Source organism: Primulina tabacum, chromosome 5, assembly GCF_025594145.1.
Source record: "Primulina tabacum isolate GXHZ01 chromosome 5, ASM2559414v2, whole genome shotgun sequence".
NCBI classification, from domain to species: Eukaryota; Viridiplantae; Streptophyta; class Magnoliopsida; order Lamiales; family Gesneriaceae; genus Primulina; species Primulina tabacum.
Genome location: NC_134554.1, coordinates 17,928,707 through 17,945,278, shown reverse-complemented (window position 1 = coordinate 17,945,278; position 16,572 = coordinate 17,928,707). Strand labels below are relative to the sequence as shown.

The window sequence follows — 16,572 nt, the reverse complement described above, 5'->3', positions numbered from 1 at the left end:
CCCTTATTACACCAAAGAGGGAAAACCAAAGTAATGCCAAAACTTTTAGAAAAAATGATAAATTAAAACTGTCTTTGGAAATAAATTAAACTGATGATAACTAAGAGAGCAATTGTTGAGCCCGAATTTCCAAAACCCAAATTCTACAAAGCTCACAGTGAGGTCCATATAATATGAAAGCCCAATTGCCAATCTATAAAGAAATCGGTTGATCTGAACGATTGGAGAAGTTGTTTCACGACCGATGGTTGATGATCGTGGAAGGTGGTTGGAACTGCTTGTAGGATTTGAACAAAAACTAGCAGCAAAGATCAAAAGAATTTATCGCAAAATTCATCAACAAACAACATCAAAAAGTTTGTGCAAATTCTTTCAATGATTTATTCGCTTATTTTTTTATTTTCAGTAGTCTAGTTTCTTTTTTTTTGACATATTTTTTCAGCTTTATTGTAAAATGACGCTCAAGTTTATAACAACATAATTAAATTTAATGTTATTCGTGGATTCCTTATGCAATTTTCACTATATTCTTTAACCAAATTCTTAGATTTCAAATCATACCGAGAGAAATATAACAAACTGTCAAATTAGGACATACAACATTTGATAATAGAAGTCATATTATTTTATATTTGACACGATCACATTCCTGATGATAGGCTTCTCAATTTTATGTACTACCATATATATACCCATTAGCTTTCGTATTAAATAAAAATAATCAATTTATATAATTTTTCTTCCATATAAAAGACAGAAAAAAAATTCACAAAGTTTATTGCCATTTACCCAAGAACCTTGAAATTAAACAGTATTTAACCCAAACATTTATATTATATTTTTATTTTTATTAAATATTAATTATTAATATAATTTTTATGAAAGGGAAAAAGAGAAAATGATTTCCCTCCCTCGTTGTTTTCCTCACAGACGAGCCTGTAAACGCACGCTTCCTCCACTTTCTTCGACAGATCAAGAAACTCGCCCCTCTTCCTTCTCATTCCGCTCTTTGATTCATAAAAAACCTAACCAAAAGTTTCACAAATTTTAGGCTCAGTGCTTTTGATTTTTGGTCGTACGTTGAAAAACTATGCCGTAAAAGGAGTTTGAGGAGTGACCGAGCTAATATTGAATTTTTTTGGGTCGTAGCACTTACAGTTTACAGTTGTAAGTTAGTGGACGTGGAATTGTAAGAACCCATAATATCTTGATGTTTAATATGGGTAAATTTGATAGCCCCTTCAAAGAATTTTACTTTTTGGCGTGGTGCTGACCTGGGTTTGTCTTTGGATTTATTTTGTTTTTTTTTCCTTTTTGTGCGTTTTCGATGGTTTTCGGATAAAATCCTCAAGCACAGATTTTTTTGTGGCGGCCTTTTATATTTCTGGATTCTTTGCTGTGCGGTGTTTCTGAAATTTCCTAGGTTTTTGCTGGTTCTTCTGTATAATCTAGTTTGTGGGTTATTCTTCTCGAAACCAAGATCTTCTTGGATTCCTAAGATTTTCTTTTTGACTAGATTTACTTGCAATTTTCATAAATTGCGAGTTATCATTCTGGTCGCTGTATTTTGAATCTCTGCATGCTTATCTGGGGAAATGGTAAATCGTAGCACCAACAGCAATAATAGTAATCCAGCCGATGGGAATAGGAACCTATCGACTGCTTCTTTAGGTGCTGGTGGAGGAGCTACCAGGTCATGGGGAACCACTGTTTCTGGTCAATCTAGAACGACAAGCGGTAGTGTGGGTTCTCCCTCGAGCCGAAGTGAGTCTGCAGTGGCAACTCCAGTCAGTGAGAGCACATGCCTTCAGTTAAACAATCTTGATATCCAAGGAGACGATGCTGGATCTCAGGGGACATCTGGGTGAGACGTTGAGTCTTTCATTTCACTTCATTGCGCTTCAGACCAGAAGCCATTAAAGCTAGTATAATGTGGTTCAAAATCTCTTCAATCTTGCTGATTAGTCTTGGGGATTTGTAGTTTCAAAGAAAACGTCAAAGAATAAACATTGCAGAATTGTCAAAGTGAGAAGAAGCCCTTGTTAATATGCAATGAATGTTGTAAACCATGTACATCTGAGGAGTTTAGGAAATGGACAATATAGGTTGAGGGTTAATGCAGCATATTATCATAGATTTAGGGGTCCGGGAAACTAATGCGGTCTCTAGGCTCATTTTATCTGTAGTATGAGCATTGGGATCACTATATTTCATACCTCTGCGTAACAAAAATGAAACAGAAAAGGTTTTTTTTAACATTGTTTGTGCCAATAATTGAGCTTATGGTAGTTCATGGGACTAGCACAGAAATGTTGATCACTACTCACAGTTAGAAGAATCTCTGGAATGTTTTCAAATGTGAATGCCTTCTCCGACTGTGAGAATCTTCTTTTCCTTTAAACTGTAATTGATCATACTTCTTTTAAACAGCAAAGGGAAGAAGAAGAGAGGTCAACGTGCTGTTGGTGGTGATAAGGGTGGTCGAGGGCTTCGCCAGTTTAGCATGAAAGGTTTTTGTTTCTCATATTATGTTCTTATTCCGTTTCATTCTTTCTGACAATGTTACATATGCAGCATGTTACAATGAACATTTCTAACTTATTCTTTGTAGGTAGTTGTCTGGCGTGATTGCATTCAAGCGATGGTGTATAACTAACATAGTACCTTCGTCTTTTTAAGATTACATAAACAAGACAAAGAATAAGTCAAATTCCGGTAGCCAAAGCAAAATTTAACTTGAAACCATATCTTTGTGAAATTTGTACGCATTAATTTGCGCACAGTAATTCATCCTTTTGACCTCCACATGTATGATTATGGATTGTTGTGACTACTATACATTTACATGATCTACTTGTGCATGTATCTTTTTCATACAATCACAGAATACATGAAGTGTGACATCATATTGAATACTACAAAATCATTATCTTTCGGGCCACATTCCAATTGTCGCAAGTAGAATGGTGGGGGATGACAAAGAGTTGTGGGGACTTCGGTCACAAAATAATTTCGTTATCTTGTGGGATTTATTATTCTTGGACTTCTTAGGTTAGTTAGTCCTGAACAGTAAACATGCAGCCTTCCAGAAACCCATTCTACCCATGCTTACAAAATTTGTACATTGCACCTAAGCAAAAATGTGAAGTCTCAGGGCTGTTAAGTAATAAAACATCAAGCTGCAGTATTACTTAAATTGCAATCCAAACATAACTCACAAATGTGGTAGCAGCAGGCATTGCTTTTTGGCAGATTTTGTGTGGGCCACATGAGGCAATTAAATTATCTACTGTATGATTCCTTGCGGACATGAGAACAAGAGATAACTAAGTAACCGTAAAGTGTATTAAGGTTTCCATGAGGTCTTGATTAGTCGTCATGTTAGCCAGAGCCAAAATATCAAGTATACAATGGCTAATATTATGTTATGTTGGTTGCTTAACTTCATAGACTAATGATTACCTTACCTCCTACTTATCATCGGAGATCAAACCTTCATGTGGAGGCAATAGTTCATCCTCTACCACATTGTTGAGAGGGAAAAGCTAGAAAGGACTTTGTAAATACAGAATTATAACAAGATCTGCATGTCTCTTTTATGGGATTAAAATTGATAATTTACTCGCCTTCCTCAAATTGATACTTTGTATGATGTAGGACTAGAGAACCAATGGGATATCAATTCTAAATATGTATACTCGCTTTCTCTGAATTGATTACGAAGGAACAATCAATTCATTCCATGCGTTATGGGCTCTAATTGCCTTGTGAATTATCTTACGTGGTTAAACCGGTAATAGTCTTCCATTTATGCTCATCGCAAAGCATTGACTGCTATTCAGCTGTATGTGGCATAAAATCTGACATGGTCATCTATACTTAAGGGTGTGAACTAACTGATAAGTTTGGATTTTGTTGTGTTTCACTCGAAATCTTAAAAAATAATCATGTCATAACCACTTTGTGGTTCCAAAAGGAAATTATACTAGGGAATAGTCTTTAACGGTAGGAGATAATAGTTGAACTAAAAACATAAATCAAGTGTTGGCTATTACTGTGGCATATCAGTTATCAAAATCATATTTCATTATGTACTCTTTATTTGGGTTGCATAATGGTTAATCTTTTGTTTTCGTCGTGGATAGTGTGCGAGAAAGTGGAAAGCAAAGGGAGAACTACATATAATGAGGTCAGATGGTCACGTAAATTCCCTCTGTTCCCTTCATGTTAAAATTAATCGCAAAATTTCTCTTACATGGTGCGGATTTTTTCAATTTGGGTCTTGCTCGTGATATCCTATTGTCATGATGTTGATATTTAGAGGAAATGTTAAATGTTTGGAGTCATTTGCTATTTGTCTACATTTGTATTTATTTGACATTTACCAATTTGTAGTGCTGTATGGTGGTTTAGGCCTGCAACTTACACCTTTTCAATCACTGTTCTGATGTCTTTATCCTTTTATATCTGATTCTGACAAATAATACGTCTCCTCAGGTTGCTGATGAACTTGTCGCTGAATTTGCAGATCCTAACAATTCTGTAACATCTCCAGATCAGGTTTGTTGCAGTTTTGGACCTTTGTTTTTGTATCATTTTTGCTGCAAAACCTGTTGTCCAAGCTTTAAATATGACTGTATGGCAGCAACAATATGATGAGAAAAACATACGTCGAAGGGTATATGATGCTTTAAATGTGCTAATGGCAATGGATATAATTTCTAAAGATAAAAAGGAAATTCAATGGAAGGGTCTACCTCGGACTAGTCTGAATGACATCAAAGAACTTAAGGTAGATTTCCATTCCTTCTTTTTACAATGCTCTTTATTTTTTCCATTTCATCACATGAATGGGCCTGTTTTTTCGAATTCACTCCCACCGTGCGAAATAAATTTTATTCACATTAGCCTGCTCTAATTCATCTCAATGGAATAAATTGATTTCAGACTGAAAGTCTCGGACTTAGAAGTCGAATTGAAAAGAAAGCAGCATATTTGGAAGAGCTCGAGGAACAAGTAAGATTTCTTTCTTGTGTATACCGACTGCTTCACTGAGGTTCATGGGAATTTGGTTACCTGATGTGTAACTTATTATGATTTTGTCCATAGTATCACTTCTTTCGATTTCCCTCGTTCGAATTCTTTGCTGCAGTATATCGGCCTTCAAAACCTGATACGACGGAATGAAGAACTATATAGCTCAGGAAACACTCCAAGTGGTGGAGTGGCATTGCCTTTTATTTTGGTTCAGGTAGAGTTGATTGTTATTTCTATGTCAACATTGGGCGCATGCTTTTCCAAAAAGACTCTTTAATTTTGTGATGTTTCTCGACCAAAATCGAGTTCAAGCTCATCAAGCTGAAAATAAATTTGTTCGGCCCGTGAGCCAGCTCATATTCCCATATTGGGTTTATGAAATCTGTTCATAAATATGTTCACTCTGAGCTCTATATAAAACTAATACTGTTTTTTATAAGTTTTTAATTTTAATTAATATTAATATTAATACTACATACATAATATTAGAAATATTGATTTTACTGTATATTATTTAAATATAAAATTATTTTTGAGCTTGGGAGCTCATGAACAACATTTCAGCTCCAGCTCAAAGTATTGCTAGCTCGGATTAATCTGACTTAACTCACCTTACACCCCGTGCCTGAACCTATTCTACCCCTTTGGCTCTTGCCCAAAATAAATTGGTACATTGATGATTGGTTCTTCTTGGCTTCTCTTTGTGTTAAATAGGATCGATAGTGCAGTATATGTTTTAATGTTTTTTTCGGATGTTTAACGTTTATGGGGACTTCCTATCATCAACCTTGAAATTCATTCGCATAAGGTGAAGGGGAAATTCAAACAGTGAATGGAAAGAACATCATCGAAATTTATTAGTTTCTTGTATTTCTAATAAATATTCTTTGTAAAATGGCATACTACATTCGGAGAAGCTTTTGACCTAGTTGCACATACATGAAGATAAAATATGACTGTGATAATGTAGACCCATGCTTGTGGTTTTTATTTTTCGTTGGGTTTGTTTTCATTATCGTTGACGAACTTCCTGTTGATAATTAATTAATCACGATTGTTAGTGTTTGAAATAGATCTAAGACGCACTTTTGGATATCATTCTCATATTTGCTTTTTTAAAATTGTAGACTCGTCCTCATGCCACAGTGGAGGTGGAAATATCAGAGGATATGCAGTTGGTGCATTTTGATTTTAATAGGTAAGGCAATTATTCCAGACATTTGTGTTGAGTATGTAATTAGCTGAAGGAAAGTTTCTGTTGCATGCTATGCGTTAACTTTGAAGTGAATGTTTTGGGCGACTACAAAAGACAATGCGGTGCATGTATATTTTTATGACACATTTTGTACCCCAAGCAATTTAATTGCATCTTTCTTCTGGGTTTTTACAAGCTTGGATTGCATTAACCATGCAAAATTATGTGGCCCCACAATGTACCTGCGTTGAATGAACATGTTTAAGGAAACAATAGATTCTAATGTTTCTAACGCAAGAGATTCTTTCATTTCTCTGCAGCACTCCTTTTGAGCTACATGATGATTATTACATTCTCAAAGCAATGAAGTTTTGTGGAAAACCAAGAGATGGAAGGGAGAGCTCCCATGTGCCCAATTATCAACCTCAAATCCCTCATCCTTCAACATCAAACATTCCGTCCATTCCTCCTGCCTCGCCTCCCCTTCCCGGAATTTTGAAGGCACGTATTAAACATGAGCATTAGCTTCTCACTCCATCTGTATATCATGTAAAAATATGAAAGTGAATCATGTGCTAATTTGTAGCATTTCATCACCTCGAGAATTTTTCATCCAACCATAGGAATGGAAGGTTTTAGGATTTCCTTTTTGCTCTCTGGCCATCTAGCATTTTGATTAGGTCATAGAATCATATCCAGGTTTCACAGTTCAGCTCTTGGCATCTATAGATATATATATTTTTTCAAAGTTCTCTTTTATGTAGTATCGTTAATTGTTGTTTTATACTTTTCCTTCTCAATACTGTCAATAGATGGGATATCCGTATCATTTGTGTTTGTGCAAAGATGCACTACATATACATAATACATGATACAAGAACTTGTACCAATGACAGAGATGAGTAAGATTTGACTTTTTTTCTATAAATGTGGGTCATCAACTTGATAGGCACTAAAGATCACCTACAAGTATTGCTATGCAGCTGGGTTTCTTCTGGTATCTGATTTTTCATTAATTTGTCCACGGAGTGTTGAATGCGTCTTCAGCCTTAAAAGGAGGTATTTAGTTGGAAAGGGCACTGCAAAAACGTCTAGGGGTCTAAATGCACTTAATGATTGGCGTCTGCACAAAGTATATTAGCTCTCCGTTGGATGAATCTCAGTATCTAATCTTACATTCCATGGTTGCTTTCCGGTTTTATTAATTCACTCAAAGAGAATTCCTGCCAAAAGAATATATCTTTGGAAAAAATCAAACACTTATATTTCCTATTTTTCAAAATTTGTTTGTATAGAAGATTAACTTCTATTAATTTTTTTCAAGTGTCTCAAAAATCTAAGTTATTTGAAGTGCCCTAAAAAGGGTACCGTGTTTTACATGATTATGTATCGAATAATTTTTTTAGTGTCGATAGCAAAACAAGTCTACAGACCTCACCAAATGTGGAATGAACCAGCTAACCAATTCTTTTCCCCATAATCAGGCATCAATCGGTTTGTAAAGTTATTAAATAAACATTGCCCTAAAGAATGGCGAATTTGTAACTCCAATACTCCATCCTACCGATTCTCTGAACACCTAAAATAGCATTACTATTTGCATCTAACTTCCACTTTGTAGAGGCTTCAATGCTCTATAACTCTCAAACTAGGAAGTACTTTTTTCTGGCAATGTTCTAGCCATGCCATCAGCATACCACTCTAAGAAACCTTCTTCGACCGCCTCTTGCATCCAAGCATGTCTGCAGCAGGAAATGGCTTCAGGAATGGTTAGCCAACTTCTTTCTCTATGGCTTTTTTCTGGCCAGGACTCGAGTTCCTCCTCCACATACAAAGCATACATGGAAGCTCTACACAAACCTTCTGGACTGTATTCATCCTGCAGCGTTTTGCTCTTGAAGCTGTAGCATCCCAGATAATGCTGAAATAAAACAATGCATAATTTTAAGATTTTCTTTTATGAGAAAGGTCATTTTATCCACATTGCAGGACAAGAAAATAATAGAAATACACCGTGATCATACATCTCTTCATAGTTACTAGATGGGTAATATGCACAGACGCCAGTGCCTAAGCTCAAGAAGCAACCCAAGCTGTGGGCCTTACAGAGGTGGGGTGCATTAATTTAGATGCACAATGAGAAGTTTGTCATAAGACATCGAATATGATCTTTCCAAGTCATTGAACAAAACAAGGCACCCCAGCTGACAACAAAGGCAGTAGGTGGTTTATGTATCAGGGAAATAATATAAAAAAAAGTAAAAAAAATGACGGTGCTTGTACCTACAAGGAATACACATTCTAGGCTTAATTTACTGAAAAACAAGATGTTCCACCAAATTCAAGGGTAATGATATTGATCAAAATGTGACTTGACGTCCTCTTGCCTAGATGAGTTGATTTATGATGTGTTGCACAGCACAAGAAGAAACATAGCAACTAGTGTGAAACCATAAACAATTCGCCATAAACATTTCATAGCCACCAGCAACAAAATGTGTACTAAATTTTTTCACATCTCTCATTAGAAGTCCTACAGGTTTGGCTTCTTCGTTGTCTAGTTTATGGCTTGTAAAAATAACATTAAAGTGGATGCCAACACCTCAGGTTCACAAGAGCAATGACCTTAGCGAAAAGGTAAGAAATTACGAATTAACCTTCCTGCCTTATTCAAACATCTGAGGCCTAAACTATGTCGTAAGCCACCAATTCCACAAGAAACAAAGATCTTCGTACGAGTTGATTTCCATAAAAATACCGAATTCACTACTCACTACAGTTTTCCGGTTAGAACTAATCTTTTATTATTTTGTGTCAACGTTTACCCACCAAAAGATGTGTTTCTAGGGCTTCTACTTCAACTTAAATTTTTAAAAAACTCAGTTTCATTGCTCTATCCAAATATGAACTAATCTTTTATTCTTGTGCGTTAACGTTTACCACCAAAAGATGTGTTTCTAGGGCTTCTACTTCAACTTAAATTTTTAAAAAACTCAGTTTCATTGCTCTATCCAAATATGAAAGTTGCTTCTGCTTTTTATTTTTTTTGTAATAAAAAAGAACTCCTTAGAAAGCCAAGAATAATAAAGAATTTTATTAAGCTACATTTTCTAATCCAAACTAAGCCTAAATCACAAAAGTAAATATGTAGAACATTTTTCAGCAAGGTTCGATAGCACTAATCTAGGAATATTCCTTTGATAACAACAATAGCGTGCTTCTCAATTCCATCATATTTGGATATAAGACTGCCCACAGGCACTAACCACATTAGAACTAGCAATTTTCATTATCTAATTAATAGTGCAAAAGCCTGTTTAACCCATATTACCAAACATCTCGAACCTGATGTATATGATTTTGAACTTTTACACCCATTTTCAATAAAATAGAATGCCAGAATAGTAATCTTTTAATGACTACGTTGGTGGTTCGGAAAAGGCCTTAGCTGGAATTTTTAGCTTCAAGTAATGAAGTCAATTTCAATTAAGTTCAAGTGTTCAACCATGATTTATAGGCCATAAGAAAGTCCTACCAAACTGTTAATTCGACACCGTAATTCATTTTGAGGAACACCTAAGTCTTGCTTCGTTATTAAATAACCAACCAAAATTTTACTATTTATAAGCAGCCAGCACAGAAGTTGATCTATATTAAACAAGTGAGGAACGTTAACAATATGGTCTTCAACCAGACTTCAACAGCCATAAATGAAATGCACACAAAAATGAAGAAAAAAAATCATGTAGCAGTTATTTTTAGCAATTAAATGATATTAAAAACCCTTACACTAGCGTCATCATATATGAATACTTTTGGAAAACAAGCTACGGAGAGTCTGATTAGAAACAATCAAGATCGAAAACACGCAAACAATTAACAGCAACTAGTGCATCGACGCACGCAACATAATATTTTTAATAATTCATTTAATTTATATTTAAATGATGATCAAAATATAATTATAAGAAATAGTGAGGGATTACACTGTAATTTTGATATATAAATTAAAAAATAAATAAAAAAAATAAAAATAAAAAAATGACTTCAATAAGAATTGAACCTATAACCTAAACTCCAATAAACAATGACTCTATCCACTGAACTACATATAACTTGCATTAAAATTTTAACATTTTATTAATATATATAATTATTAAAACAGACCATGACACCAAAGTTAGTTACTCTAAGTGCCTCAAAATTAATAGAATACTATAGATTCCAGAACCTCATCAGAAAAAAAATACTTAAAAGAATGTTAGGAAAAGATTGAGGCTTTATTAGGCAGGAAATCCTATCGACACCTAACTGTCGTAGAACTTTGATGCCCGAACAATAATGGGAAAACCAATAAAATAAGTACAATCAAGCATGAAGCACTAATTGGCTTTAGTTTAGAAAATTGTTTTACTTCCCCTAGAATGTGATATACTTGCTTTTTATGTACTAAACACCTGGATCCACCAACAACGACACTACCAGGGTGGTGCTCTTGGACTCAAAATCTAGTGTTGATTACGATCATATAAGTGAGTTACTTCATTGTTGTACAGCACGTCACCTTATATGCAACACTGAGGCATTGCTTAAGTAAAACAGAAACCAAATCTTAATCATGCAGATATAAAACCTCAGATCAGAGAAACATAGATGATAAACAAGCATAAGAGAAAAAACAAATTGACATTATATGGTACCATTAAATCCCCTCGAACACCAGCCTCCTCTACGGCTTCCCTGACTGCTGCCTCCTCAGCTGTTTCGTCATTCTCCCATCCACCCTGTAAAGAAAAACAGAACAAGCACAATGATGGTAGCATTGTCATAATCATTTTTATTATGTACACAATTTCACATAGTTCAGAGGCGCACGTTAAAATTAAAGAAGAATGTCTCAATCGAATTGATTCACGGGTTTCCAGGGTTTTTAGATGATTCATTTAAAAACCTCTTATTCATCAAATTTCAGTTAAAATGATTCAAATTTTTTTCCCGACCATCAACAAAAAATTCTTATCATTAATTCAACTTATAAATCACACGATTCACAGAATAATTGGCATGGATACGTAGCAAATTTACACCTAAGAAAGATCAAACAAATGCGCGTATATAAGCAAAAAGATTCTCAGTATAATATTCAATAACTGACGTAGTAGTTTTTGGTTTCATTTCAAGAATTAATCCTTAAAACTTCTCCAAATATGATTGTGTTCAACAAATAGTTTATCTATGAACATAATATATCTGCAATGACAGGAGAAAATGGTATGTGGGTTAAACTCATGGAAAATAAAACTAGCTTCAGATTTTCTAGGATAATGAGTCAAAGCTATACAAAAAAGGCACTCTAGAATTGCTCCAAGGAAAGTTCAACTAACTATCAACTTAAACAAACAAAGCAAAAGTTTAGATCGATGAAGAAAAGGTTCATAAGATGCTTTCACTGTCTCTCAGTATTTACAACCTGTTACAAGTAAAAAAAGTCTGAGATTTCCTGCAATCTTCTTGTCTAAAGCATTTTCTAGTATACTATCAATTGAAGTATAAAAAATGTAACCAGTATAAACTTATCAGCAACAAAAGAATGTTATAAACCATAAAAGACATTTCAAAATCCTTCATGTTTCCACTTCCAACTATTTAGATGATGCGCCCACAACTCAGACCTTGGGAAATAGAAGACCAGGTCCACTAGTAGAATTTATCATCAGTACTTCAACTATCATCTCAGATGAATCACCTCCGTTGCTTTCCGCATATATGTATTTGAATGGAATACACCTGAGAAAGAAAGTACAAGTCAGAAATGAGAAACTATAGTGCATGTGTTTACATATGAACAAAGTTATCAGGACAAATATGGCAAAGTTTCCAGGAGAAACTACACGTATAGAATTGATATAATGCGTGATGATGTGAATTGTCACAATCTTTGATTAAGGGAGAATTTTGAAACTTTATTTTGCCTTCTTATTCATTATTAATATATTAAAAACATCAGTTCAGGTAAGACAAACTGCAGGAAATATCAATAGAGGTTCACCCCTGAGGGCTCTTCCTTCTAAGTATATTCATGCACACAAGAAGACAGTAGCACGTGAACATCGATGAAAATTTCATCCACCGTTATCAAAGCATAGGTGGAAATCATTCCAAACTTAGGATTGATATACAAAACATAATCAATAGTAGCCATCAATTTGCTAATTCACTCTTAGCTTAAAATGTTTCCACTTGTAATATGAGTCTAAGATACATACACAGTCAAATATCCCAGATAGTATCATCAACCGTTGATTCTGCATGTAAGAACTCTTCAAGCGTGTAACATGGACATTCACATTCTCTATGATTCATCTTGCTTGTCAGAGAAGAAACCAAGTTCTCAAATTTTAAAATGGTCATACACATTGAAGAAAGTGCACAGAGAGCTTCTTTCACCCAAGCAAATTTCTAAGGTTGAGAATAAATTAACTTTTTTGTTGATTTAGCATAATAGCCTATTAATTATACCAAACGAAACTTGAGACCTGTGGAGCTGGTCTCTGGGTGACAAAATGCCACGTACATATGAAAATGAAACTCTGAATCCGTTTCTCTAACTTCCCATGTTCTCTACAACCAAAAAGGTATTCAAATTGCAAAATTATCAAGAGAAAACTAAATTAAAGAACAAGATTATAGTAATCTTAACATGGTACAGAGAGTGAACATGATATCAATTAACAAGAAGAAAAATTAAAGCTTTAACAACAACAGATATCAGCCAAAAAAAAGGATAGAAAAATATTGGGTTCTATATTACATGCATTTCCCCATCTATATTCCCCTTTGAACACATATGCATGAAGTTCAAGCCTCAGATAGTTTAATCAACATTAAAACCCAGTAGCAAAAAATACCCGAGAATCAAACGAACGAAATTCAAAACCCAAAAGTTACACATTTCCTTAATCGAACAAAAACCCAATTTTGAAATCGAATCAATGAAATTCCCAGGAAACGTCCAAAACCAATCCCTAGCTGAAAAAAAGTAGAAGCAAGACTCACTTGCAATCAAACACACGTCAAAATATGCATGCATGTACATATTATACAAACGAAATGGTGAACAAAAGGAAAAATACCCAGCAATGAGGCGGTAACCATCCTCATAACGCTGCTGGTGCCGGCCAGTTCGAGCCACCAATGCAGACATTTATTCAATAATGATTAACAAAGAAACGATAAACGTGTAGGAAGCTTGAATCTGCCCCTCTGCATGTATACATACAAGAATCGCCCTTTATTGATGAAAAGGGATATATATCTATCACAAACGGCATTAAGAACTCCGCATTAATCCTCAATTTCTAGTTTAATTTCCCCAAAAAAGAAGCGAAATTTTTATCATTGCTTTCTGAAAACCTATTTTTAGGAAAAAGGGTAGAAAAATTAACGTGAGTTAATGGGGGAGAGTGAAGCGAATGAATCGGAGCATGTTTTTCGGGAAATTTGGAGTCGGTCAATTTTGGGAGGTCGGCTATATAATACTCCATTATATAACTATCTCTTATTTCCACCACGTGCGTTGAATGACGGTTATGCCCTTCGTAGACAGTATTGACTATTGAAGGACAGTCCTGTACTTTACAATGAGAAGAAGAAGCTATCATGATTTGAGCCGTTAGTGCCACATCATTCCAGCTCGTAGAACTACCTTTTTCTTCCCACAAAAATAGAAAAAATCCAACGCCAAAAAGCCAAAAACTCCACATATTTCCAAATTCCTACTTATATTTTTGGGTTTGGTAAATGCGATCTATATAGGTAGTGTCCTCGTCCATGTCATATGTTGAGTGATGAATCACGACCACTCATCCATACATAATGGTTGAATGAGTTACAATGATTTATCTACTCAACACACGTGTCAAGTGTTGAATGGATAAAGATTCTGTTTATATAAGTAACATGAACAAAACCTATTTTTTGGATGTTGACAAAAATCTTGCTTTTCGTATGAAAAACCTAGAAAAATAACTTTGTATACCCATAAGAAATCTTGAAAATCATTAATGGGATCCATAGAATTCTGGGCATAGTTTTACTTTAACAATTCTCTGTTTAAATTTCTATTTTGTTACATATGATATTTCATAAAAACAAGAATATGTTATAAAAAGGGGTAATAAAAAATCGATAGGATGGAAAGACCAAAATTAATTATTCTAAGAATCTCATATTTAACGTTGTCCAAAATTTGTTATCATAAAGTCTTAGACGATAAATCTTGTAAGAAAATATAAGTGGGCTGGCTAGTGATGGAATACATTCAAACGTTAGTTGGAAGTAATCTTACATGCATCTGAGTCATAAACCACTTTTCATGCCTGCAATCAATAAAATATAGCACACCAAATAATACCACGAGGAATGTTTTCAACCCCATATATATATATATAGTTGCCAATTGTGCTAAAAAAAATGAAAAAGCACCATCAGCATTAACTAGAGTTTCCAGAAAAGAAAAGGGAATGCATGAAACAGGAATGATTTTTAAATAATAATTCTCCACAATATCATTACACAACTGTAATTAAACACAGTAATCTTGCAAGAACAAACATATATCATGAACTGCCCTTACAACAAGCAAAAACTTGAGAGTGTTAACAAGGAATGTACAAGAGTTAAGTGCGTCGTCACGAAGAATGATTTCTTTGAAAATTATGAATGATCGTATTTTGTAGATAATGAGTTCCAGGAATTATTAGCCTAAGTGATAATCAAGAACATGCTACAATATTAACTTGCAAATAATCTACCAGTTTAATGAATTCAATCAATGACGCTAACACTGGTATATATGCTCCTTTGCGTTAGAATTAAATTAATAACCAACAAGGTGAACCATTAGGCTCGACAATTTCAGGAATTATTATCTTCAATACCACCAGTCACTTGTTAAATTCTAAAGACAACTTTCCATTGCATCCAACAGGCAGCCTCGCTAACTTAAACAAGCTGTTAGTTAATCTAATCCTTCATGAACAACAGATTCTTCAGGATGGCATGGGTTCTATCAAGTCAAGTAATACGTTGAGTTGGACTTGGGTTCGAATATGAGGGAGCACGATATCATAATATTATTCACATGTTTGGGATCACACATATGGTTGGTTTCTGGAAAGATGTAGAATGATGGAGCTCAGCAGAAAGGCTAACAAAAGCTAACATATTTGATTATTTTATTTGTTAATTGTTGATTTATTTCATAAACTCGTATATATTCCATGTAATCAGGCCATTAAGTGATGAAAGGAATTTTCCCAAATTCTTCGGCTTAAATTTTGTTCTTCCTTTTCTTTACTTGGTATCAGAGACTATGGCAGAAGCCAATTCTCATGCAGAATCCAGCGTTTACACCATCCCCGATCCTAATCTCAATCCTCTACTTGTTAATCCTGCCAATCTGTTAAATGCAGTGAAATTGAATGATGACAATTTTCTTCTCTCTGGCATTGACAAATTCTCTCGGGTATTAAAGGTCTGGGTCTTGAGTATTTGCTTCATGAAGATACACCCACCCCACCAAGAATGCTCGATACCGAAGATTCGACTCTTACCTTAAACAACGGCCTCTAGATCCAAGGCTCGAATGACGTAGTTCAGACAACAGGAAGAGCTCAATGAGGAGTGGTGGTTCCTTGATTCAGGAGCTTTTCACCATTCACCAATGACCTTGCCAAACTCACCAATGGATATGAGCACACTGGTGGAGGTAAAGTGTTTATTGGTAATGGATCTGGTTTGCCTATTTCACATATACGAACTTGTTTTTTTGAATCTAACACTTTTCACGTACATGATTTACTTCGAGTCCCTCATATCACTAATGAGATTTTTACAAGTCAGGAATAAGAGATATAAATAGTTCTGGGAATGTAGAAAAGAGTAAGTGAGTATATCATATATCTCGAAGATCATTTTGTGTGTGAGGAAGTACTTAAAGATTCAAGAGTGTGAGAAAGTGTTACACACCAAGAAAAGAGTTTTTTCTTGTAATCGAGTGAGGATGAACAACAGAGTGAATTGGTGTATTGAGTGGCATTGGATCTCTTGTAATGAATATGAATCTTCCTTTCCATTTTTTGCCAGATTAATATGGAATTTTTTGGCAGAGAGTTCGGAAATAACCTCAGCTTCAAATTCAAAAAGTTAACAAGATTTGCTAACTCACCATATTGAATTGTAAATCTTGCAATATTCTACATTATAGATTGCCCATCTCCTCTTGAGAATAAAGTAAAATTATGTACTCTATAATCCCGAGGATAGGGATTATCACGATC

General features: G+C 34.7%; 2 protein-coding genes across 2 annotated transcripts; one reads left to right on the top strand and one right to left on the bottom strand.

The window, feature by feature from the left end:
- The first annotated feature begins 898 nt into the window (after positions 1 to 898).
- LOC142547186 (transcription factor-like protein DPB) lies at positions 899 to 7,016 on the top strand. Its single transcript, XM_075655340.1, has 9 exons — positions 899 to 1,864; positions 2,431 to 2,510; positions 4,146 to 4,189; positions 4,498 to 4,560; positions 4,646 to 4,792; positions 4,948 to 5,016; positions 5,153 to 5,251; positions 6,165 to 6,235; positions 6,553 to 7,016. Exons 1-9 carry the CDS (start codon positions 1,596 to 1,598, stop codon positions 6,755 to 6,757), a joined length of 1,047 nt encoding a protein of 348 aa, XP_075511455.1. The 5' UTR covers positions 899 to 1,595; the 3' UTR covers positions 6,758 to 7,016.
- On the bottom strand, positions 6,852 to 13,730 carry LOC142547187 (nudix hydrolase 16, mitochondrial-like). Its single transcript, XM_075655341.1, has 4 exons — positions 13,366 to 13,730; positions 11,905 to 12,019; positions 10,933 to 11,016; positions 6,852 to 8,153 (listed from the first exon to the last, which is right to left on the bottom strand). Exons 1-4 carry the CDS (start codon positions 13,434 to 13,436, stop codon positions 7,881 to 7,883), a joined length of 543 nt encoding a protein of 180 aa, XP_075511456.1. The 5' UTR covers positions 13,437 to 13,730; the 3' UTR covers positions 6,852 to 7,880.
- Between the last annotated feature and the right edge of the window lie 2,842 nt (positions 13,731 to 16,572).

Coding starts and splice junctions, on each gene's coding strand:
- LOC142547186 (XM_075655340.1), top strand. CDS start 1,596: ATGGTAAATCGTAGCACCAACAGCAATAATAGTAATCCAGCCGATGGG. Junction 2,511..4,145: donor TCGCCAGTTTAGCATGAAAG/GTTTTTGTTTCT, acceptor CGTCGTGGATAG/TGTGCGAGAAAGTGGAAAGC. Junction 5,252..6,164: donor TGCCTTTTATTTTGGTTCAG/GTAGAGTTGATT, acceptor TTAAAATTGTAG/ACTCGTCCTCATGCCACAGT.
- LOC142547187 (XM_075655341.1), bottom strand. CDS start 13,436: ATGTCTGCATTGGTGGCTCGAACTGGCCGGCACCAGCAGCGTTATGAG. Junction 12,020..13,365: donor GGTTACCGCCTCATTGCTGG/GTATTTTTCCTT, acceptor TTTCTTTCTCAG/GTGTATTCCATTCAAATACA. Junction 8,154..10,932: donor GTGTTCGAGGGGATTTAATG/GTACCATATAAT, acceptor GTTTTATTTCAG/CATTATCTGGGATGCTACAG.